This window comes from Conger conger, chromosome 7 (genome assembly GCF_963514075.1).
Source record: "Conger conger chromosome 7, fConCon1.1, whole genome shotgun sequence".
Taxonomy (NCBI): Eukaryota; Metazoa; Chordata; class Actinopteri; order Anguilliformes; family Congridae; genus Conger; species Conger conger.
In genome coordinates, this window is record NC_083766.1 from 63043203 (window position 1) to 63065797 (window position 22595).

General features: G+C 47.9%; 2 protein-coding genes across 5 annotated transcripts; both read right to left on the reverse strand.

Annotated features, from left to right (window-relative positions):
* Positions 1 to 4500: 4500 nt before the first annotated feature.
* Positions 4501 to 9454, reverse strand: LOC133132637 (beta-enolase-like). Of its 3 annotated transcripts, none has more exons than XM_061248205.1 (12): positions 9331 to 9454; positions 9034 to 9123; positions 8205 to 8300; positions 8063 to 8121; positions 7879 to 7945; positions 7578 to 7711; positions 6678 to 6900; positions 6288 to 6485; positions 5751 to 5952; positions 5388 to 5496; positions 5219 to 5277; positions 4501 to 4734 (listed from the first exon to the last, which is right to left on the reverse strand). In XM_061248205.1, exons 1-12 carry the CDS (start codon positions 9356 to 9358, stop codon positions 4665 to 4667), a joined length of 1335 nt encoding a protein of 444 aa, XP_061104189.1. In that variant the 5' UTR covers positions 9359 to 9454; the 3' UTR covers positions 4501 to 4664. The 3 variants fall into 3 exon arrangements, with proteins under 3 accessions (XP_061104189.1, XP_061104188.1, XP_061104190.1); XM_061248204.1 differs by having other exon boundaries at positions 7879 to 7948; XM_061248206.1 differs by having other exon boundaries at positions 7879 to 7948; positions 9034 to 9119; positions 9331 to 9372.
* A 2411-nt stretch (positions 9455 to 11865) lies between these two features.
* LOC133132636 (beta-enolase-like) lies at positions 11866 to 20320 on the reverse strand. Of its 2 annotated transcripts, XM_061248203.1 has the most exons (12): positions 19989 to 20320; positions 16362 to 16447; positions 15761 to 15856; positions 15619 to 15677; positions 15279 to 15348; positions 14906 to 15039; positions 14185 to 14407; positions 13817 to 14014; positions 13261 to 13462; positions 12895 to 13003; positions 12726 to 12784; positions 11866 to 12126 (listed from the first exon to the last, which is right to left on the reverse strand). In XM_061248203.1, exons 2-12 carry the CDS (start codon positions 16444 to 16446, stop codon positions 12030 to 12032), a joined length of 1332 nt encoding a protein of 443 aa, XP_061104187.1. In that variant the 5' UTR covers position 16447; positions 19989 to 20320; the 3' UTR covers positions 11866 to 12029. The 2 variants fall into 2 exon arrangements, with proteins under 2 accessions (XP_061104187.1, XP_061104185.1); XM_061248201.1 differs by lacking the exon at positions 19989 to 20320 and having other exon boundaries at positions 16362 to 17142.
* Between the last annotated feature and the right edge of the window lie 2275 nt (positions 20321 to 22595).

Here is a 22595-nt window from a genome sequence, read left to right on the forward strand (position 1 = left end):
CCCTGAACCGGGTCTGCTGGCCCATGAGGGTGAGGTGGAGGCGGGGCCAGCCGGGCCAGTGGGCGGGCTCTGAGAGGGGTCCCGCCGTGTCATTGGGCCCCTGGAATGTGGGGGCGGGGCTCTGCGCCGACCTCTGGCTGACCCCGGGCGAGCGCAGCAGCAGGGAGGCGAGGATCTGCACGGGACACAAGGGACCGTCATGAGACCGGGATCGCACAAGGGACCGTCGTGAGACCGGGATCGCACAAGGGACCGTCGTGAGATCGGGATCGCGAGGAAACTCAGGCACTCATCGAGGAACGCCTGACTGGGAAAATATTTTAATAAGTACTTATTTTAACTCCGAGCTCCACCCACGGAAGGTAAAGAAGAGGGTGAGTGCAGGAGATCTGGGTGAATAGACAGCACTCTGGTTGAGCGAAACGATACCTTCATTTCTTTTTTGGTTGAAGTAGCCCTTTAAATGAAAATCACTTTATTAAGGGTTTATTAGACTTGTTTTTTAGTCTTCTGCTGCTGTAGCCTATCCACTTAGAGTTACATTACATTACATTACATGGCATTACATTACATGGCATTTAGCAGACGCTCTTATCCAGAGCGACCTACAACAAAGTGCAAATCAAACACAAGTATAAGTGCGAAGAGGACCTGAGAGGACAGTACAGTTCCGAGTCCTAGTGTAAACACAGATAACCAGAACCCTTGAAGAGTACAATCAACTTTCAAACTAGCATACCACAGTTGGCAGCTAGAATACCCTGAATACAACAATGCAACAGCCAATAAAAAACAACAATAACTATACAATCTATACATAAGTGCCATTACAGTCTAAGGCTAATCATGGTGGTGAGTTAGGGAGGGAAAGGTGTAGCCTGAAGAGATGAGTTTTCAGTCTGCGCTTGAAGGAGGTGAGAGACTCTGCCGTTCTGACATCCACCGGGAGGTCATTCCACCACCGTGGGACCAGGACGGATAGCAGTCTGTGCAGGTGTGGCGAGAGGGAGGCGCCAGACGGCACGAAGTGGCAGAACGGAGGGATCTTGTTGGTGTATAGGTCTTGATAAGGGATTGAATATATACAGGGGCTGATCCCTTAACTGCCTGGTATGCAAGCACCAAAGTTTTTAATTTGATGCGAGCCATAACAGGCAGCCAGTGGAGGTTGCTGAGCAGAGGGGTGACGTGTGAATGTCTGGGAACATTGAATACCAGACGGGCTGCAGCATTCTGGATCAGTTGTAGATGCGTTGTGTGTTCAGAGATGCTCTTCTGCATACCACAGTTGTAATGTGTGGTTATTTGCGTTACTGTCACCTTCCTGTCAGCTTTGACCAGTCTGACCCTTCTCCTCTGATGTCTCTCATTAACAAGGCATTCTGTCTGCAGAACTGCTGCTCACTGTATTTATTTATTTATTTTGCACCATTCTTTGCAAACTCTAGAGACTAGTGTGTGTGAAAATCTCAGGAGATAAGCAGTTTCTGAGATACTCAAACCATGATCAAAGTCACTTAGATCAAAATTTCCCTCCATTCTGATGGTTGAAGTGAGCATTAACTGAAGCTTCTGACCCGTATCTACATGCATTGCACTGCTGCCACTCAACTGGCTGATTAGATCATCTGTAGGACACACAAGCAGTCAGCAGTCTGCAGCTGTAGCTGGTGCTTGTACAAATGTCAGATCAAGATACGATCAGGGTAGATAAAATAATTAAGAGCAGAAGTTGGCACAAAATCCTGAAACAGATTAGCCCTTGTTGTGCACCCCCAGTTTAGAAGATGCTCTTATCCAGAGTGACCTGGATATTAATAAGGATCATTAAATAATCTTTGATCAAGGCACAGCTTATACAAACTTCAAGAACAGATGTAGCTGACCCTCACCTGGCGGTCCGGTTTTGGCGCTGTAGCCTCGCTGGAACACACCATCAGGAGCAGGAGAAGAGTGCGAGAGGGGAGCGAGGAGATGGAAGCGGAGTGGAATAAAGAAACCATCCCCCCTTTTAAAAAACAAAAACTATGTGAATCTCCAGCTAGAGTGAAGAGGTGATATTGTACTGGATGCCTGAGTCAGGGTATTTACTCGGGAATGTGTGTGCGTGTGAGCCGAGGAGTTTGTATGCGTTGCAATAGGTGTGGCTGCGTTGTGTGTAAGGTGCCCAGTGTGGAGACTGCGTTTTATAGGGCTCTCACTCTGTGACATCACCTACGTCACCTGACCCTGCATTCTGTGGCTCTTGACAACGTGCCTAGCCCCCCAGTTCTGTTATGTACCCCCAACTTCTTTCTCACCGACACCCCGACTTCTTTCAATGCTTTATTCACCCTTTCATTCAATTTGTGTTCTTTCCTTTCTTCTTGTATTACATTTTTTAGTAATGATTTGTTTGAGAACAGTAACTCTGAGACAGAAAGTGAAGTATTTTTGCACCCCACAACATACACATATATACACACACACACACGCACACATATACACACACACACACGCACACATATACACATACACACACCGGTCCCACATCCCCCCCCCCCCCCCCCCCCCCCCACCCCACACTGTGATGTTCAGCCCCACAATGCTTGCCATTTTCCTGTCACTAAATATAACTGTTGTGAAACCAATATTAAAAAAAACAAAAAGATATGCACAAAGGCTGGTTACTATGGCTGACTGGCAGGGGGAGAAACTCAAAGCACCGGACACTGAGGAGGGAGAGAGGGATTACAGGCATAAAAAACAAGAGACAAAGGAAGGCAAAGGGATTAGGGCTCAGGCTCGTTATATTAATTAGTTCATTAGTAAAGTGCGCTCTTTTTGAGAAAGGTTGTTTCCGGGAAAAGGACTCAGATGAGAAGAATGTCCAGCTAACTGCCTCATGACCTGCTCACTTCAACCCAGAATGCATCAGTTCTGTGGATAGTCACAGAGGCCTATAGGAAATGTGATCCATCCTGCCCTTGATTCAGTATTTATCATTAATCATTTGACTAATTAGTATTAGTACAATCTATTAATGTGACTTATGTGCTGCTTATAATCACAATTATTTCTGAATTATTTCCATTCTGTAATTGTCATGCTTAGTAACAGGGCGGCCTGTAGCGTAGTGGTTAAGGTAAATGACTGGGACACGCAATGTCGGTGGTTCTAATCCCGGTGTAGCCACAATAAGATCCGCACAGCCCTTGAGCAAGGCCCTTAACCCTGCATTGCTCCAGGGGAGGACTGTCTCCTGCTTAGTCTAATCAACTGTATGTCTATTACAACTATTACAGCCAATAATGTAATGTAATAGAAATATTCATCAGTTAAAATGCATGGTCACTGGTTCCTCAGTTCCTCAATCACAGGTTGCCCATGCAGTGAAGGAACTCGTCATCAGGACGGTGGAACTTCACAGGGGAGAGTGGCTCAGGTGTAGGGAGACCAAATGTCCTCTTTTACCAGGATATGACCTCTTTTTGGGTCCTAAAAACTCTGTCCGGGACATCCTTCAAATGTCCAGGTTTTTGCTTTGCTTGTTCCAATTGCAACACAGATTTCGGAGGAATCCGACGTGACGAAGTGGGGAAGAATGTGTTCACAAATTTGAGGAGGTTGTTGCAGAACAATCTCTGATCGGTGTGGGTCGCCCAGCAATTGCGTTCATCATGGGGCGGACACTAGATGTTGAAATGTATGTGTATATTTTTTATCATTAATTTAATGCATGACAACTAAAAAACTTTCCCCTCTATAACGTACCAAGACAGGAGGCTTTTCCGCACCCTCAGTATTCTGAAGTAACCGTGAACCAAGTTGGCAGTTGGTTCAATGAATAAAGTCTAAACGAAGATTACAACATATGTTGTAGTTGAAAATAAGAGTTGGCTGCTTTTGCTTCCAATGACAGGTAGCTTGACTAAGGTATGGTTAGACTGATGTGGTAACATTAGCTAGCTAGCTAACTAGCTATAGTTACCACAGGAAGAAATTAGCTAACATTAACTAAGTTAGCTGTATACCTAACCGGCTGCTTATACAGATAAAAACATTGTAGCCAACAAGCTAACTTCACGCGTTGGATTGCAACTAACACAGTAGTAAAGTAAACTGACGGTCAATAATGTAGTTATCGAAAGGTGTTATAATTGACAGCGAAGTTGACAAGTTACTGCGAAGTGACAATGTTGTGTTCTAGCTAATGTTATAACTTTAGCCAACTACTCTACTCTACAGTTATTGCAAACCTCTGCCTAGATGCCAGGATTTATCATAAATATCAGTCAATAGTTTTGCTTAAATTATTACTCTAAATTGGAAAACACTTTGCGGCAAATGGGCTGCTATGTTACCTGTTACAGAAAATTGAAGCATTGGAAGGAATTTAAAGAAAGATAAACTGACATGTACCGCCATTTCAGAGGTAGTGTGACTTGAGAGAATAAAGACATTCAAAGTTTGTGTGTTTTAAAAACATGCGAGACAGAGTGACAGCCAGACAGACAAAAATTATTTTCACCTTTTTTTAATTCCCAACTCCCAAGAGAACCTGTCAAGAGAAGGTGACAGAGAGCAACAGAGATAGAAGATAAAATTTAATAAAAAAACGACCAAAAGTGTTCAAATCAGATGATGGAGCTTGTGAGGGAGTTGCTGTCGGATGGTCGCTTATATTAGTCGATCTTTGGATGACGGAAGTCTTTGCCAGCAAACTTGGCCTTGTGTCCAAGCTCCTCCTCAATCCTGGGAAAAAATAGTTCAACACTGTGATTCCAAATATCTCAGGACATGGCACCCGTACATAATTAAATATATTTACGTGGTTCAGCGCAAGGTCCAGTACTAGTTGTGTAGATTAGCTGTCGTCATTGGAGAACTGACTGAAGTCTGGAGGTTTGAATGGCACTGGCACTGTCTCATATGCTGAGCTGGAGAGTGCCGGGGTCAGAAAGTAAAAGTCCTGCTGTGTGTTTCTTCCACTCACGAGCTCAGCCAGCTGATTTTATGAATTAGCTCTACCTCCTGGCTGAAGAATTGTGCTGATTAGAGATCGAGGTGGCCGGAACAAAATGCTGGACATTTGCGTTCGGAGCCTGGAGATATGATGAAGTTTATTACAAAATGACTTCATCGTTTATTTAAGATGGGAAAATGGGAGTAAAGATGGCCAGTGGTGTCAGTGCCGGGCTCTGAAGCACCCGCATGGCCACAGGGTCGCTCCACCCACCTCATCATCTGGTTGTATTTGGCCAGACGCTCGGACCTGCAGGGGGCTCCGGTCTTGATCTGCGTGGCGCGGAGGAGAGGGTAGAGAGAGACGTGCTTAGACAGGGGTGCCCTGCTACACACTGGAGCCTGCCGCTCTGATAAAAGACTGATCAACTCAGGTGCCGTACCTGTCCTGTGCACAGGCCCACAACCAGGTCAGCGATGAAGGTGTCCTCAGTCTCTCCTGACCGATGGCTGACCATCACACCCCAGCCATTGGACTGAGCCAGCTTGCACCTGCAGACACAGACCATTTAACCTAACATGGCTTTCTCATGCCTGGATGCACTCTGGTGTCCGCTACTCATGCCTGGATGGAGTCTCTAGTACCACCAAGATGGACTCTCTGGTTTTGATCACTCATGCCTGGCTGGACTATTTGGTACTAGTTACTAATGCCTGGACAGAGAGTCTGTTATCAGTTACTCATGCCTGAATGGAGTTTCTGGCATTTACTCATGCCCGGACAGATTCTGGTATGGGTTACTCACGCCTGGATGGACTCTGTGACGGAGCCGATTTGGTTGACTTTGAGGAGCAAGCAGTTGCAAGCCTTCTTCTCCACTGCGGTCTGGATGCGTTTGGGGTTGGTCACGGTCAGGTCGTCTCCCACGATCTGGATGCCCACTGATTCTGTGAACTCACTCCAGTGCTCCCAGTCGTCCTGGTCAAAGGGGTCCTCAATGGACAGGACTGGATGGGGGCGGTCAGTCAGTAACACACACAGATCACACTATCCAAAAAAAAAACTTCAGGTAAATAAAATGGAGATAGAGTGGATTACACAGGTACGTTGGGCCACCTGGTTTCTTTGGTATGAACTGGCCACTGATTTCAGGGAGAAACACTGGCAGACACACCAGGCTTGAGTATAGACTGGGTAGTGTAATGGTCTACATCAGTGTTTCTTCAACTGTTGGTCTGGACCCAAGATGGGTTATGGGAGTGTATGAGGTGTGTCCCAGAAGGAGTCTATCTGTAGTCCACTAGGCTAAGCTCATGATGTAAGCAGTGAAGCTGTGGCCTACCTGGGTAGTTCTTGATGAAGCTCTTGTAGAGATCTCCCAGCTCCTTTCCTGAGATGTAGCGTGAGGGGTCGTCGGGGGACTTGAAGTCCAGGTCGTATTTGCCGTCCCTGAAGAACTCGGATGCTGCCACGTCCATGCCGATGATGATCTTGTCTGGGTAGCCTGCCTTCTCAATGGCAGTCTTCAGCAGCTCCAGAGCTGGAATATGAACGGTACAGAGAGAGATACTTTTCTATTAAAATTCAGATTCAACCCCCTTGTAACCAAGGCATTTAAAGTATCGCCAATAAACTCACTACTAGGGTTCTAGTGGTCTCAGTGTCTGGCCACACAACGTTCATGAGGATTTCACAGAACAAATCCTTGAAAGTGGTCCCAAGGCGGCCTCACCCTCGTTGTTCTCCAGGATGTTGGGGGCGAAGCCGCCCTCATCGCCCACGTTGGTGGCGTCCTTGCCGTACTTGGCCTTGATGACGCTCTTCAGGTTGTGGTAGACCTCGGCGCCCATGCGCATGGCCTCGTGGAAGGAGGACGCGCCGACCGGCAGGATCATGAACTCCTGCATGGCCAGCTTGTTCCCGGCGTGGGAGCCGCCGTTGATCACGTTGAAGGCCTGAGCCCCGGGACAACCAATCACATCACAGCTCTCACCCGGGACAACCAATCACATCACAGCTCTCACCCGGGACAACCAATCACATTACAGCTCTCATCAATTTCGCACGTAGAAACAGTTTCAAAAACTTCACAAGAATAGATTTCAATTACATGGGAACTCTGTGGTGATACATGGGGCAGGCAAAAAAAAAACACCACAGTTATGAGATACTCAGGTCATAATACGACTGATAATTGCCATCATCATCACAATGATCATTAAAAATACTAAAGAATCAAACAAAAACTGGAGATACTATGCTGTAATTTGTTTATTAGAGGTTTTCTGCATAATACTCTTCTACACTGCAATTAAACAGACAGGATTATCATCTACAATAGAAGTAAGGTGCTGGTTCAATCCTGCCCTGGGTGTATTGAAGTGTCCCTGAGCAAGACACCTAACCCCTAAATGCTCCTGACGAGCTGGTTGGTGCCTTGCATGGCAGGCAATCACCTTTGGTATGTGCGTATGAATGGGTGAATGAGAAGCATCAATTGTACAGCACTTTTGATAAAGGCGCTATATAAATGCCAGCCATTTAATAAAAGATCATTTTTTAATTCTTCTCCGTTTCTTAGCGGCAGTGCCATTCCTAAAATCCAGGGAATCCCCCCCCCCCCCCCCCTTACTGGCACGGGCAGGATGACTTCCTTGTGTCCTGCCAGGTCGGCGATGTGACGGTACAGGGGCACGCCCTTCTCCGCAGCGCCCGCCTTGCACACGGCCAGAGACACGCCCAGGATGGCGTTAGCGCCAAACCGAGCTGAGGGAGGGAGAGAGTGAGACACTCACACACACTCACACACACACACACACATACACACACACACACACACTCACACACTCACACACACACACACACACACACATACACTCACACACACATACACTCACACACACACACACAGGAAGCAGGACAGAGATACTCACACTTGTTGTTAGTACCATCCAGCTCCAGCATGAGCTTGTCAATCTTCTCCTGCTCAACCACACTCAGCTTCTGTTCCAACAGAGAGACGGAGAGAGAGAGAGTGAGAGAGAGAGAGGGACAGTCAGACAGACATGTCTGCTTTCAGGGTTATGAAGCTGTGAGGTTCTACACTATGAATCCAACCTTCTCCAGCAGAGCAGGAGCGATGTCCTTGTTGACATGTTCCACGGCTTTCTGCACACCTGTGGGGACATGCAGCAGGCAGTTCAGCAGGTTGTCTGGGAGACTGTGATTGGCAGGTACAGGGCTGGGAGCGCTAGCTCACCTTTCCCCAGGTAGCGGGTCTTATCCCCGTCTCTCAGCTCCAGAGCCTCATGGATACCTGTGGAGGCACCACTGGGCACAGCAGCCCTGAAACAACCTGAGAGAGGGTGAGATGGGGGGGGGGGGGGGGTAATTAACAAATGTAAATATGAATGTACACCCAGTGAGCACTTTATTAGGTAGACCCATGCACCAGCTTGTTAATGCAAATAATTAATCGGCCAATCATGTGGCAGCAAGTAAAGCTGTTGTTCAGACCAAATGTCAGAATGGGGAAGAAATGTGATCTAAGTGACTTTGACTGTGGAATGATTATTGGTGCCATCTCAGATCTCCTGGGATTTTCACACAACAATCTCGAGAGTTTGCAGAGAATGGTGTGGAAAAACAAAAAACATCCAATGAGCAGCAGTTCATACGTGTTCATGGGAGAGGTCAGAGGCAGTAAATGGTAAATGGTTGGCATTTATATAGCGCCTTTATCCAAAGCGCTGTACTATTGATGCTTCTCATTCACCCATTCATACACACACTCACACACCGATGGCATTGACTGCCATGCAAGGTGCCGACCAGCTTGTCAGGAGCATTTGGGGGTTAGGTGTCTTGCTCAGGGTCACTTCGACACAGCCTGGACAGGGAACTGGCAACCCTCCGACTGCCAGACAACTGCTCTTACTGCCTGTCGCCCCCAGTAACAGAAATAACCACACATTGCAGCAGTGGTATGCAGAAGAGCATCTCTGAACACGCAACACATCATGACTAAGTGGATGGGCTACAGCAGCAGAAGTCCAATAAGTAAAAAAGTGTAAAAAGTGTGTGTGTACCTCTACTTGTGTGGAGATCAACCTCCACAGTAGGGTTTCCTCTGGAATCGAGGATCTCGCGTGCGTGAATCTTAGTGATGGACATCCTGACTGAGAGAACCAGAGAGAGATAGAGGGGGGGGGATTGGAGTGGTGGAGACAGGGAGAGGGAGGAGGGTGGTAGAGGGAGAGTGAGGCAGGCAGACAGAGATACAGTGGGTTTTCATAATGCAAAGGCATTAAGTCCCATTACAATTTTTTTCCTGTGCAGAACCTTTAAGCAACAGAATTATTTTCACATGAATACATAAAATTCACCTGCGTTTGTCAGCCCCCGAAGAGCCATCGCGGTTGCTCTGTGATTGTCCCTCTTCAGCCTCCGTTTCAGTGACTGCGCTCAAGGGGCGGGAATAATCCGCTCGATCAGCCTATGAGACGCCGTAGATAATTCAACAAGCCAATAAGCCGACACAGTGGGCGCCTGTCACCATGACGATGTGTGAAGCCATTTCAACCTTTCAGTTGCGCAAGGACAACGCTACATATCATTTTTGTAATAACTTAGTTACAGCCATCGTCTTGTTTGTGTAATATGGTTGTAGCATTAATCTAATAATACTATTTAGAAAAGATAAGTTAAGTTATTTCCCGATTTGCGGTTTCTGTGTTATTCTTACTATTCCTGTAGTACGTTACTGTTTCTATTAGCACGTTATATTAGCATCCTTCGTTCTTGCTCTGGCGTTCAGGTTATTTGGTGAACGGTTGTTCGCTAGCTCGCGAAATTATTCAGATATCTTGGGTGAAGTGTCTGTTATATGTGCATCACACAGAAGCGGTCAAATTTGACGCGTGTGAATTAAAAGAACCATACGCCACCCCGAATGCCCGCGTTACATCGCGTCGCTTTCCGTTTATCCTGCTGGTCGCATTTCTTGACTTGTTTGCGATTCAAGCGTCTGCGATACAGCGGGTGCTAAACGCGGCAGCAGTGCAGCATACATCTAAGGCGAGAGGCGGAAACGAATTAGTACATAGGGTCTCAGCTTCTTGTTGATATGAATTTTTATGATTTCGTTTTTAAAAAAATGATTATCACTGTGATGATTCGGGCAATTATGACCCGATTGTCATATCTGTGGTGTGGATAGCTACTTTTTTGTTTGTTTGTGCCTGCCCCGCGTATCATCACAGAGTTCCCTCGTAAACATTCCCGCGTCTCCACACCCCCCTCTGTTCCGCGTTTCTCATAAACCTCTCGACACTATCTGAGGTGTGAAGCGCCTGACATTTCACTCCGTGGACGGATTTAGCTCCCGACCGCTCTCTAATGACCACCCCCCACCCACCCCAGCCCCCCACCCCAAACACAGACGTATTCCTGTGAGTACGTGCACGGGGGCATAGGCCTCTGCTGGAGATAGTATTGCAGAGCTCTGCCGGAGCAACAGGGCGCTAATCTGAAAGTCTTGGGAGGTGTCCCAAGACACAGATGGCAAGTGGACCATTGAACTGTGGCCAGATCCACCAAGGAGGCTTAAACTTGTGGCATCATCACTGTGACATCACTGTGACATCACACCTCCAGGCTGCTTTCGGCCGCAGCGCCCTGGGCTGTGTGGGGAATCTGCAGCGATGGCGAGCTTTGCGTGTGCGTGTGGAAAACAACTCAAAATGTACCGTGTTGCGTTGGCTGGCCTCCCTACCCCCAGCGCCGTTCACCCAAATACGCAGGACAGTATATTTTAGGAACAGAGTTTTGGAGATCTATTCTCAGCCAGCAAGGAACACAAACCCAGTGCCAGCCGTGAGGCGATACGATGCAAATACCAGCCTGTACACATACAAGGGGCTGTGTAACTGCTATTGCAGCAGAATGAAAGGCAGATGAGGCGGAAACAGTCCCTGGCTCAGGCAGTACTGCACGGGGTGAGGAGAACATATTTGGGGAAAGTTCATGGAGGAGAAGAAAGCTTGCTTCGGTGAGGCCGACGCCCTGTGGGGCGGCGGATGAGGATTTGTCCAGGGATCATGCACGTGACACGATAGCCCAGCCCACTACGTTGCCGTGACCACGCCGATGACAACACGAGGGTGGCGGAGGGTGGCGACGGAGAGTGCCAGGGAATCTGGGCAGCCGATCAAACAAAAAATATACGGCTGGTCTCAAGTTGCAAACACTCTCGGATGCACCGGATGACGGTGCCTGCCAAGCAAAAGATTTATGCAACGCGATAGTGCCTGTGTGTGTGTGTGAGCCAAAGGGTGGTCATAAATCTAATGTTTGGCCCCTCAAGAGATTCCAAGCTGTAGTATCGACTTCAGAACTGGATGCATGTATGCTCATAGTGGTATCTCTTGGAGCACATTACACTGTGCATTACACTAGACCCGAGACCTCTCCGCTGGCTGGCCAGGTGTAAAGGCGGAATGGATTTTACAGAGATGTAATAAGAAATGTATTGAGGGTAGTACATAGACGTGGAAGAACAGTTTAGGACAGCGTTGGTATCAAAGAAGATTCTTTTTCATCATATTACACTTTTTACGCTGTTCGAATTTTCATCTGAATATTTTCATTACCACCTATTTACAATGAAAGCAGCCTGTCTTGCCAACAAGACTGTCTTCTTTTACAAACAGAAGTCTGCTTGCTGAAAACTGCCGTAATTTTATGCGCATTCGGTAATTAATACACTAATGAGGCTCGTTCATTCAAGTGTTTTTCAATGCGATGGTGATCTGGACAGAAACAGTGAAACGATGAAACCATCCCCCCCAAAAAGCACACGAAAACAACATGATCACTGTTACATCCTCTTTATGACATCATCTGCAGATTACATACATCATTCAGGGGACGTTACAGGGGCTGCACCTCCCCTGTCCACAGCAGTGCGCTCCAGACACGGCCGGTTCGTGGCCCCGGCTGCTGTAACTGCCGAGACCGGAGGAGGGTTATGTCGTCGGTTTTAAGAATAGTTGCTGGTGTTTATTTCGCGGCATAGCCGGCTTGCTCAGTAGAAAAATGGGTCCAGGTAGTCGTGGCTGATCTTGGGGTGACGGAAGTGCCTCCCGGCAAATTGGGCCCTGTGTCCAAGCTCCTCCTCAATCCTGCGGCAGGACATGGAATAAGGCTTCAGCTTCGGCAAAAACGACGGCACAAACTCTCACTCACGCATCGCAGCAGCAGTGCCGAGTAGCTGTAGACTAGTTCTGGCAGTGTAATGTAGTTGTAAAGCACCAGTAAAATAATGGCCATTACTCTATCCATCCATCCATCCATCATCCAGCCCACTTATTCTTGGTCAGCGTCAATGGGTGACAGCCAGGAATACACCCTGGATAAGCCAATCCATCGCGGGGCACACACACCATTCCCCCGCACACTCAGGCCGAGGGGTGATTTAGATCCTCTAGTTAACCAAACCTGCACGTCCTTGGACTGTGCGAGGAAGGGGGAGAACATACAATCGCTACACATTGGCCTGAAAGAATGCCTGGGCCGGCATTCAAACCCACGACCTCCTCGCTGTGAGGCGACGGTGGTGTCCACACTGGGAAAGTCTCAACAAACAACTCAAGTTGTAGCGGAGTAAAGTAGTTGCACAACATGCATCAAGACATCTAAGATGGTCATGCTCTGTGATGTTTAAAAGATGGCCAGTGATGGCTCTGAAGCACCCGCATGGCCCCAGGGTCGCTCCACCCACCTCATCATCTGGTTGTATTTGGCCAGACGCTCGGACCTGCAGGGGGCTCCGGTCTTGATCTGCATGGCACGGAGGAGAGGGTAGAGAGAGACGTGCTTAGACAGGGGTGCCCTGCTACACACTGGAGCCTGCCGCTCTGATAAAAGACTGATAAACTCAGGTGCCGTACCTGTCCTGTGCACAGGCCCACAACCAGGTCAGCGATGAAGGTGTCCTCAGTCTCTCCTGACCGATGGCTGACCATCACACCCCAGCCATTGGACTGAGCCAGCTTGCACCTGCAGACACAGACCATTTAACCTAACATGGCTTTCTCATGCCTGGATGCACTCTGGTGTCCGCTACTCATGCCTGGATGGAGTCTCTAGTACCACCAAGATGGACTCTCTGGTTTTGATCACTCATGCCTGGCTGGACTATTTGGTACTAGTTACTAATGCCTGGACAGAGAGTCTGTTATCAGTGACTCATGCCTGAATGGAGTTTCTGGCATTGTTTACTCATGCCCGGACAGATTCTGGTATGGGTTACTCACGCCTGGATGGACTCTGTGACGGAGCCGATTTGGTTGACTTTGAGGAGCAAGCAGTTGCAAGCCTTCTTCTCCACCGCGGTCTGGATGCGTTTGGGGTTGGTCACGGTCAGGTCGTCTCCCACGATCTGAATGCCCACTGATTCTGTGAACTCACTCCAGTGCTCCCAGTCGTCCTGGTCAAAGGGGTCCTCAATGGACAGGACTGGATGGGGGAGGCAGGGGCCAGTCAGTCAGTAACACACACAGATCACACTATCCAAAAAAAAAAACTTCAGGTACAATAAAATGGAGATAGAGTGGATTACACAGGTACGTTGGGCCACCTGGTTTCTTGGGTATGAACTGGCCACTGATTTCAGGGAGAAAGTCAAACACTGGCAGACACACCAGGCTTGAGTATAGACTGGGTAGTGTAATGGTCTACATCAGTGTTTCTTCAACTGTTGGTCTGGACCCAAGATGGGTTATGGGAGTGTATGAGGTGTGTCCCAGAAGGAGTCTATCTGTAGTCCACTAGGCTAAGCTCATGATGTAAGCAGTGCAGCCTGTGGCCTACCTGGGTAGTTCTTGATGAAGCTCTTGTAGAGATCTCCCAGCTCCTTTCCTGAGATGTAGCGTGAGGGGTCATCAGGGGACTTGAAGTCCAGGTCGTATTTGCCGTCCCTGAAGAACTCGGATGCTGCTACGTCCATGCCGATGATGATCTTGTCTGGGTAGCCTGCCTTCTCAATGGCAGTCTTCAGCAGCTCCAGAGCTGGAATATGAACGATACAGAGAGAGATACTTTTCTTTTAAAATTCAGATTCAACCCCAATGGCGGTGGCGATGTATGTCAAATTCTCAGTGTCTGGCCACACAACGTTCATGAGGATTTCACAGAACAAATCCTTGAAAGTGGTTTAAGTGGCCCCAAGGCGGCCTCACCCTCGTTGTTCTCCAGGATGTTGGGGGCGAAGCCGCCCTCATCGCCCACGTTGGTGGCGTCCTTGCCGTACTTGGCCTTGATGACGCTCTTCAGGTTGTGGTAGACCTCGGCGCCCATGCGCATGGCCTCGTGGAAGGAGGACGCGCCGACCGGCAGGATCATGAACTCCTGCATGGCCAGCTTGTTCCCGGCGTGGGAGCCGCCGTTGATCACGTTGAAGGCCTGAACATGGGGAAAGCCAATCCTCAGGATCTAATGGGCTACCTTAAAGGCCTAGAAATTAGCATCCACAATATCTAACAGGATACTTTTAATTCCTTAAAAGCAAGGTATTTTCAAGAGTTCACCCAAAAGTTATTTAAATATATTTTTGGGGGATTAAATATCATGCTCTGCATATCCAGTTTTAAAACAAATGTGCTTTCCATATGAACCTAAATCCACCAAAAGCCAATTATGGTACCCACAGGTAGTATTCCATGCCAAGAATTAACTTGATGACGTCGATCCAAGTCATTCAACCATGAGGTTCATATGGAAATTGAACATTAGCTGATGCTAACGCAGGAGCCCACTTTCAACATATGAACAATGGAAGTAACAGCTAGTACCTCCAAATCAACCACATGGCTAAGCATCTTGGGCATAAGTTTGTTTTGTAAATTTAAAAGAACCCATTTTCATTAGGTTTCAAAATAATGTACCCCCCCCCCCCCTTACTGGCACGGGCAGGATGACTTCCTTGTGTCCTGCCAGGTCGGCGATGTGACGGTACAGGGGCACGCCCTTCTCCGCAGCGCCCGCCTTGCACACGGCCAGAGACACGCCCAGGATGGCGTTAGCGCCAAACCGAGCTGAGGGAGGGAGGGAGGCAGACACTGAGCCACCACTGAGGCTACCGCGGGCGAAACAACAAACACAACAACTGCAGCTACCGCGGGCGAAACAACAAACATTCAACAACTGCAACAACAATGATAACAACGATAACAACAAGAGCCACGACCATAACAACAACAGCAGCATCGGCCACTACGACAATCGCAACATCTGCAGATATACACTGGAAACCCCAGAGGACAGAGATGCTCACACTTGTTCTCAGTGCCATCCAAATGCAGCATGAGCTTGTCAATCTTCTCCTGCTCAACCACACTCAGCTTCTGCTCCGAGCGAAGGGCGAGGGGGAGAGAGAGAATTATGATGAGTATTAGTAGTATTACTATTGTTATCACAACGGGTACTAGTATAAATGTTATGCCGATGATACTTTATTTTAATCTCTATATTTGTTGTTTTTCTTATCTTTTATCATTGCTATTACGATTGATTATTATACTTTGGCAATATGTATTTTAAAATATGCCAAAAAAGCAGAGAGAGCCGGAGGGAGAGGAAAAGAGAGGAGGAACAGGGAAGTCAGAAACACTCACGGCCTCCAGCAGAGCAGGAGCGATGTCCTTGTTGACATGTTCCACGGCTTTCTGCACACCTGTGGGGACATGCAGCAGGCAGTTCAGCAGGTTGTCTGGGAGACTGTGATTGGCAGGTACAGGGCTGGGAGCGCTAGCTCACCTTTCCCCAGGTAGCGGGTCTTGTCCCCGTCTCTCAGCTCCAGAGCCTCATGGATACCTGTGGAAGCACCACTGGGCACAGCAGCCCTGAAACAACCTGAGAGAGGGTGAGAGAGAGAGAGAGAGAGAGAGAGAGGGAAGGTGGGAAGGTAGAGGGAGAAAGAGAGAGGGAGGGTGGGGGGAGAGAGGAAGGGGAGGGAGGGGAGGAGACAGGGCAGAGTGAGAAAGAGAGTGGGAGGATGGAAGGGTAGAGGGAGAGGGAGAGAGGGTGGGGGGAGAGAGGAAGGAGAAAGAGGGGGAGAGAGAGAGAGGGAGGGTGGGGGAGAGAGAGAGGGAGAGAGGGAGGGTGGGGGGAGAGAGAGGAGAGGGAGAGAGAGAGGGAGAGAGGGGTGATGGAGAGTTGTCATCTTTCAAAAGAAAGCCAGACATCAGGAAAGCCACAGTTGATCAGAATATATCAACTTTTTTGTGTTACACATCCATTGTTGCACATAAAGTTGCTTGTTTGTATTCTGTTTATATTTTATTTATTCTATGGTCATTGTATGTACAGTATATACACGTGTGCATGTGTGTGTGTGTGTGTGTGTGTGTGTGTGTACCTCTACTTGTGTGGAGATCAACCTCCACAGTAGGGTTTCCTCTGGAATCGAGGATCTCGCGTGCGTGAATCTTAGTGATGGACATCCTGAGAGAGGGAGTTAGAGAGAGAGAGAGAAAGATAAGGGGAGAAAAGGAGAGAAAGTCAGTATACATACAGAATGTAAGTAATTCTTTGATTATGTAGCACCTTTCAGAAGCAGGTTATAGAGTGCCTCACAGTAAAACACTCGAATGTGAGGAGAAAAGTGTTTGATTATGTTTAATATCCGCTCTATTTCATATCTCTTTCCAGTCCTTTCTAACCTGCCCATTTGAATAATACAGAGTCATGTCGCATTAGATACATTTGTTTATATACAATCGTTCTGCCTCTTTTCATGCTATGACAGTGAATAATATAATAATCATCAACCATCAACTCTTTTTCCCTGACTTTACAGACTTTATTCTACGGTGAATCATTAACAACATGGCATAATGGATGTTATGTATTGTGATTATTATTACACTGCAAAAAATGTCTGTCTTAACAAGCATTTTTAGTCTTGTAATAAGACATACATTTTTTTTTTCTCTGAAATAGAAAGTATGAGCTTGCTTTAAATCACTGTTTGCTTGACAAGGGCACTGTTCTTATTCTATTGGCAACTCTTAAAATGAGTGAAAATTGTCTTACGTCATTGGCAGTATTTTTGTCAAATTTTCCAAAAAAGGAAAATAAATAATATTTTAAGTCTTTATATATGACTAAAATACTTGTTGAGAAAAACAAGTTTACTGTTTTTTTGCAGTGTACTGTTGCAGTGTACATTTCTTGCGGTGTGGTTTGATGGTTGACATTCTGTGCCTGTCATCGTGGAGTTCCCACTTCTACGCCTGGCCCTGGCAGCTGCTCGGTCTGACATTTAGCTCAGGGGACAAATTTAGCCCCCTGTGTCACTCTGAGACAGACGGGGAGGTGTTTCTGGGGAGGGGAGGGGAGGGGGGGAGAGGCTGCTGTGGAGGGAGGGGGGTGAGATTCTGTAGGTTTGATGGACGAAGCCCAGCTGAGCTCGTAAGCTCGCCGTGTGTGTACAGTGTAGCGTAACAGTTTGGGGGAAAAAGGGGCGTGTAAACGCAAAGGTTGCGAGTGGGATATGGCTGTCGGGCTCTTAGGCTGCTGTCAGAATGCACTGCAATGCAAAATTACGCAAATCACTCTGTCACTCCGCGAAAGAGCATCTGCCCAGCGGCAGTCATGTAGTGTCAGTTGCTGGTGTACGTAGCGTGACTTCTCCTGTGGGTGTGCCGCGTCGGTTACAGAGACACGAGGAAGGGCAGCAGCTCCTGAAGCCGCTGTAAGCTACACCCTCCGTGACCTTTCAGGAAGCGCGTATCGCATGCATCGCGCGTGCCCCGCCCCCTGCTCTTACATCACAGCCCCTCCCTGCAGAACGCTCCCACAACACCGCGGTCGCGCTGAGAGAGCACTTCTGCCAAACGAAGTGGAATGCGGAGATCGTGTTTACGACGGTATGTGCGAAGGTGACCGAGCACAACCGGCTTTTTTCAGTCACTCTCGTTTCTTTTGGAAGGGGAGCTTTTTAGGCTCTTGACCCTTTTTTGGAATGTTTTTCATTTTATTCTAAGCCAGTGAACTCCACTACTATCAGTTACCAACAGAGTATGGTCTAAGCTAGTGAACTCCACTACTATCAGTTACCAACAGAGTATGGTCTAAGCTAGTGAACTCCACTACTATCAGTTACCAACAGAGTATGGTCTAAGCTAGTGAACTCCACTACTATCAGTTACCAACAGTGTTACATCAGCATTACGATATTTAGTTAAGATCAGTCTAATCACATATTTGTGATCTCTGACAGAAACAATATCTGTATTCTTTTAGAAACTGTCAATCTGCAATCTGCGACAAGCTTTCTGGCATGTGAAGGGTTAAAGCATGTTAGGTAATTAGTTAACGCTGCAGGGTGGGAGGGCAGTGCCAGTGTTGCTATAATGTTGCTGCCACGTTGTGATAATGTTAGAGAAATCACGTCAGACCATGGCGTCTGCCAAATTCGTTATGCAATGTGAGTGAGAAAGAGTATGTGTGTGTGTGTGTGTGTGTGTGTGTATATATGTGTGTGTGTGTGTATAAGTGTGTGTGAGTGTGTGTGTGTGTGTGTATATATGTGTGTGTGTGTGTGTGTGTGTGTAAGTGTGTGTGAGTGTGTGTGTGTTTGTGTGGGCCATGTCAAAAACACATAGTAGCCCGTATACAGTCCAGTACATCACACACAGAGCAATGTGTGCGGTATGCAGAATGTATTACATGGACTATATCACAGAATATGTGATTAATGCCCCATAAGGGTCTTATGAATATTCATAGTACTAAATCCATTACTGAAATGTGCACGCTGTAACTTGCACTTTACATGAATGTTACGCATGGAAGTGGAATATTTATATAACAATATAGATACATTTTTGATACATATATATCGGTACAGTATATCAATACCTGTGTATGCATATACACACACACACACACACACATTGACACACACATTTTATTACATGCAGTATAAATCCTGCATGATTGTGCCAGGTCATATCAGTCAGACTGGAAGGAGAGTTGTGTACCAGATACCAACATCTACAGCAGCAGCAGTTTAATATGCTCCTAACTGTCCATATGTAAAATCTCCCTTGCAGTCGGTCACAGATACAGTAACAGTGTTGACACTGGCACCACATGCAACTGCACATAGACAAATATGTCCCTGGAATTCAGCAATGTAAGAATTAAACTGTAACACCCGAGGCACCCAATCGCGTGCCATAGAGCGCCAAGAGTATCAACCAATCACCACAGCAGCTGATTTCACTAATTAACGCACCTTCAACCAGAGAGGAGGGAACTAATCAGTGAAATCAGCTGCTGTAGTGATTGGTTGGAATGAAAACCTGCATACTCCATGGCACATGGCTGGGGAGAGAGAGAGACGGAGAGACAGAGGGACAGAGAGAGAGAGAGACAGAGAGAGAGACGGAGAGAGAGAGGGACAGAGAGAGAGACGGACAGAGAGAGAGACAGAGAGAGAGACGGCTAGACAGAGGGATGGAGAGAGAGAGACAGAGGGACAGAAAGAGAGAGACGGAGAGACAGGGACAGAGAGAGAGACAGAGAGAGAGACGGAGAGACAGAGGGACAGAGAGAGAGACAGAGACAGAGAGGGACAGAGAGAGACACAGAGAGAGACGGCTAGACAGAGATAGACAGAGAGACAGAGACAGAGAGATTGAGAGAGACGAGAGACAGCTAAAGAGAGAGACAGACAGGCAGGCAGACAGAGACTGAGAGACAGACAGAGAGAGAGAGAGAGAGACAGAGATAGACGGAGAGACAGAGAGATTGAGAGAGACGGAGAGACAGACAGACAGAGACTGAGAGACAGACAGAGAGAGAGAGAGAGAGAGAGACACAGAGATAGACGGTGAGACAGAGAGATTGAGAGACGGAGAGACAGATAAAGAGACAGACAGACAGGCAGACAGACAGTGACTGAGAGACAGACAGATATAGAGAGATAGAGAGAGAGAGAGAGAGAGAGAGAGAGAGAGAGAGACAGGCTGCTTACCTGAGTGTGGCTGGTTTTGGCGTCTGACCGACCGTCCGACTGTCGCCCAAAGAAGCTGCCAGTATTTAAAGGCGGTCCCCCTGGGCCCTGTCCACATATGGTATGGGCCTTAGGGATCGTTTTCCAACTCCTGTCCTCCTGGCGCACTCTGGGCCCGCACGTTCTGCATAGTTGGCAGTGAAACTGGGAGCTGCCGTCGGGCAAACGGGTAGTCCATTGTGACCCGTCTCCGCCAATCAGAAAGGAGCGCTCGGATGCTGTACCGTTCCCTCAGCTGTAAACCTGTGCGCTGTTTGTGTGAGCTTCTCCGCAAAAATGCCACGGAAACGGTCAGACGCTCCCTTGTAACCACCTCGACAGAGGTCAGAGGTCACCCCGGCTTGTGGGGGGGGGGGGGTGCAGGGTGAGTTGCATGGGGGATGGGGGGTAACCAGAGAGTGGTTTTGGGTTTCGTGTGGAAAGGGCATGTTCACGCCCCTCCCACCCCCCGATCTTCTGCGGAATCCCTACAGTTGAAGGGGTCTAAATTTGGCACAGGGCTCCGTGTCGCCATGGCGACCGAGGCCTCTAGAACAGTCTGTTCTTTCACCTGTCTCTCTGTTTACGTGTTCCCAGAGCTCCACGGCAGACGAACGCCCTGGCTCACCTTGATCTGTGACATAATCACACACTCGGCCAATCTGCTGAGTTTGTGTGTTTTCTTTTATTTTTATTTTTTGGTGTGGTGTGGTTTAGAGTGTGGTTTGGGGTTTTGTGTGGTTTGGTGTGGTTTGGGGTTTGGGGTGTGGTGTGGGGTTTGGAGTGTAGTGTGGTTTGGGGTTTGGGTTGTGGTTTAGAGTTTGGTGTGATTTGGGGTGGGGTGTGGTTTGTGGTTTGGGGTGTGGTTAGGGGTGTGGTATGGTTTTGGGCATGGTGTGGTTTGGGTGTGGTGTGGTTAGGGGTGTGGTATGGTTTTGGGCGTGGTGTGGTTAGGGGTGTGGTATGGTTTTGGGCATGGTGTGGTGTGGTTAGGGGTGTGGTATGGTTTTGGGCGTGGTGTGGTTAGGGGTGTGGTATGGTTTTGGGCATGGTGTGGTGTGGTTAGGGGTGTGGTATGGTTTTGGGCGTGGTGTGGTTAGGGGTGTGGTATGGTTTTGGGGGTGGTGTGGTTAGGTGTGTGGTATGGCTTTGGGCGTGGTGTGGTTTTGGGAACCCGTCCCAGGCCTGGGCTCTCCTCCAGCGGGGAACCCAACCCTCATCTCACCTGTGGGGAAGTTAATGATCATTAGTTAAAGTTAATTCGTTAATGATCATTCAGGTCATTCACTACACGTGTTAAAGATTCACTCAGGTTATTAACTACACGTGTTAAAGATTCACTCAGGTTATTAACTACACGTGTTAAAGATTCACTCAGGTTATTAACTACACATGTTAGAGATTTATTCAGGTTATTAACTACACGTGTTAAAGATTCACTCAGGTTATTAACTACACGTGTTAGAGATTTATTCAGGTCATTAACTACACGTGCTAAAGACTCATTCAGACAGTTCAGTTTCCCTTCTGCACCCATTGAAATTATTTTGATCCACAAATAGTGCCCAGTGATCCAGCTCTGCCCACATACAGAAACTGTTCAGAAAACGGCGTCAGTAGTTACATTTCCACTGAAGATTAAGTCAATTCAGTGGCCGACAGTGAACCCTTTACCCAGGTAACACATGGAAATGTGTGCTGAGCTGGAGAAAGCAATCTTTGCGGTAAAAGTGACAGAACAGGAATACATTTTTACATCTACGACTGAGGAGCCAAACTATACACCCCCTCAGACTGAGCAGGAATAAAGTTTAAAATAAAGTTCAGATTTTATCTAGATTTGTGAACTTAGAACATATCACCTTTTGTATCAGACCACCCAATTTTTAAGTGAGCAGACGTATTGGAACATGTGACTGACAGGTGGTTCTTGTTGCCTGTAGCTTGTAGAACAGTCTCTCTTTTTATAATATATATATGTTTCAGATGTTTCAGGTCCCTCGGCAGCTCGACTGGGCCACCGACCGCAGCGGTGTCTCCGGGGCGATCAGGCCGCTGTCTCCGGGGCGATCAGGCCGCTGTCTCCGGGGCGATCAGGCCGCTGTCTCCGGGGCGATCAGGCCGCTGTTGCCGTGTGCCGCGAGCCTCCCCCTGCTGACTCCTCCCCCTGCTGACTCCTCCCCCTGCTGACTCCTCCCCCCTCCCTCGGGAGTGGTGCCAAACTCAGCCTTTGGCAGGACCGGGAATCAAACCTCGTTCCTCCACGTCTTTCTAACGCAGCAGGTCCAGCAGCCCAGTGACAGGGCAGCGTATGAACAGGACAGCGTATGAACAGGGCAGCGTATGAACAGGACAGTGTATGAACAGGACAGTGTATGAACAGGACAGCGTATGAACAGGACAGTGTATGAACAGGACAGCGTATGAACAGGACAGTGTATGAACAGGACAGTGTATGAACAGGACAGCGTATGAACAGGACAGCGTATGAACAGGACAGCGTATGAACAGGACAGTGTATGAACAGGACAGCGTATGAACAGGGCAGCGTATGAACAGGGCAGCGTATGAACAGGGCAGCGTATGAAC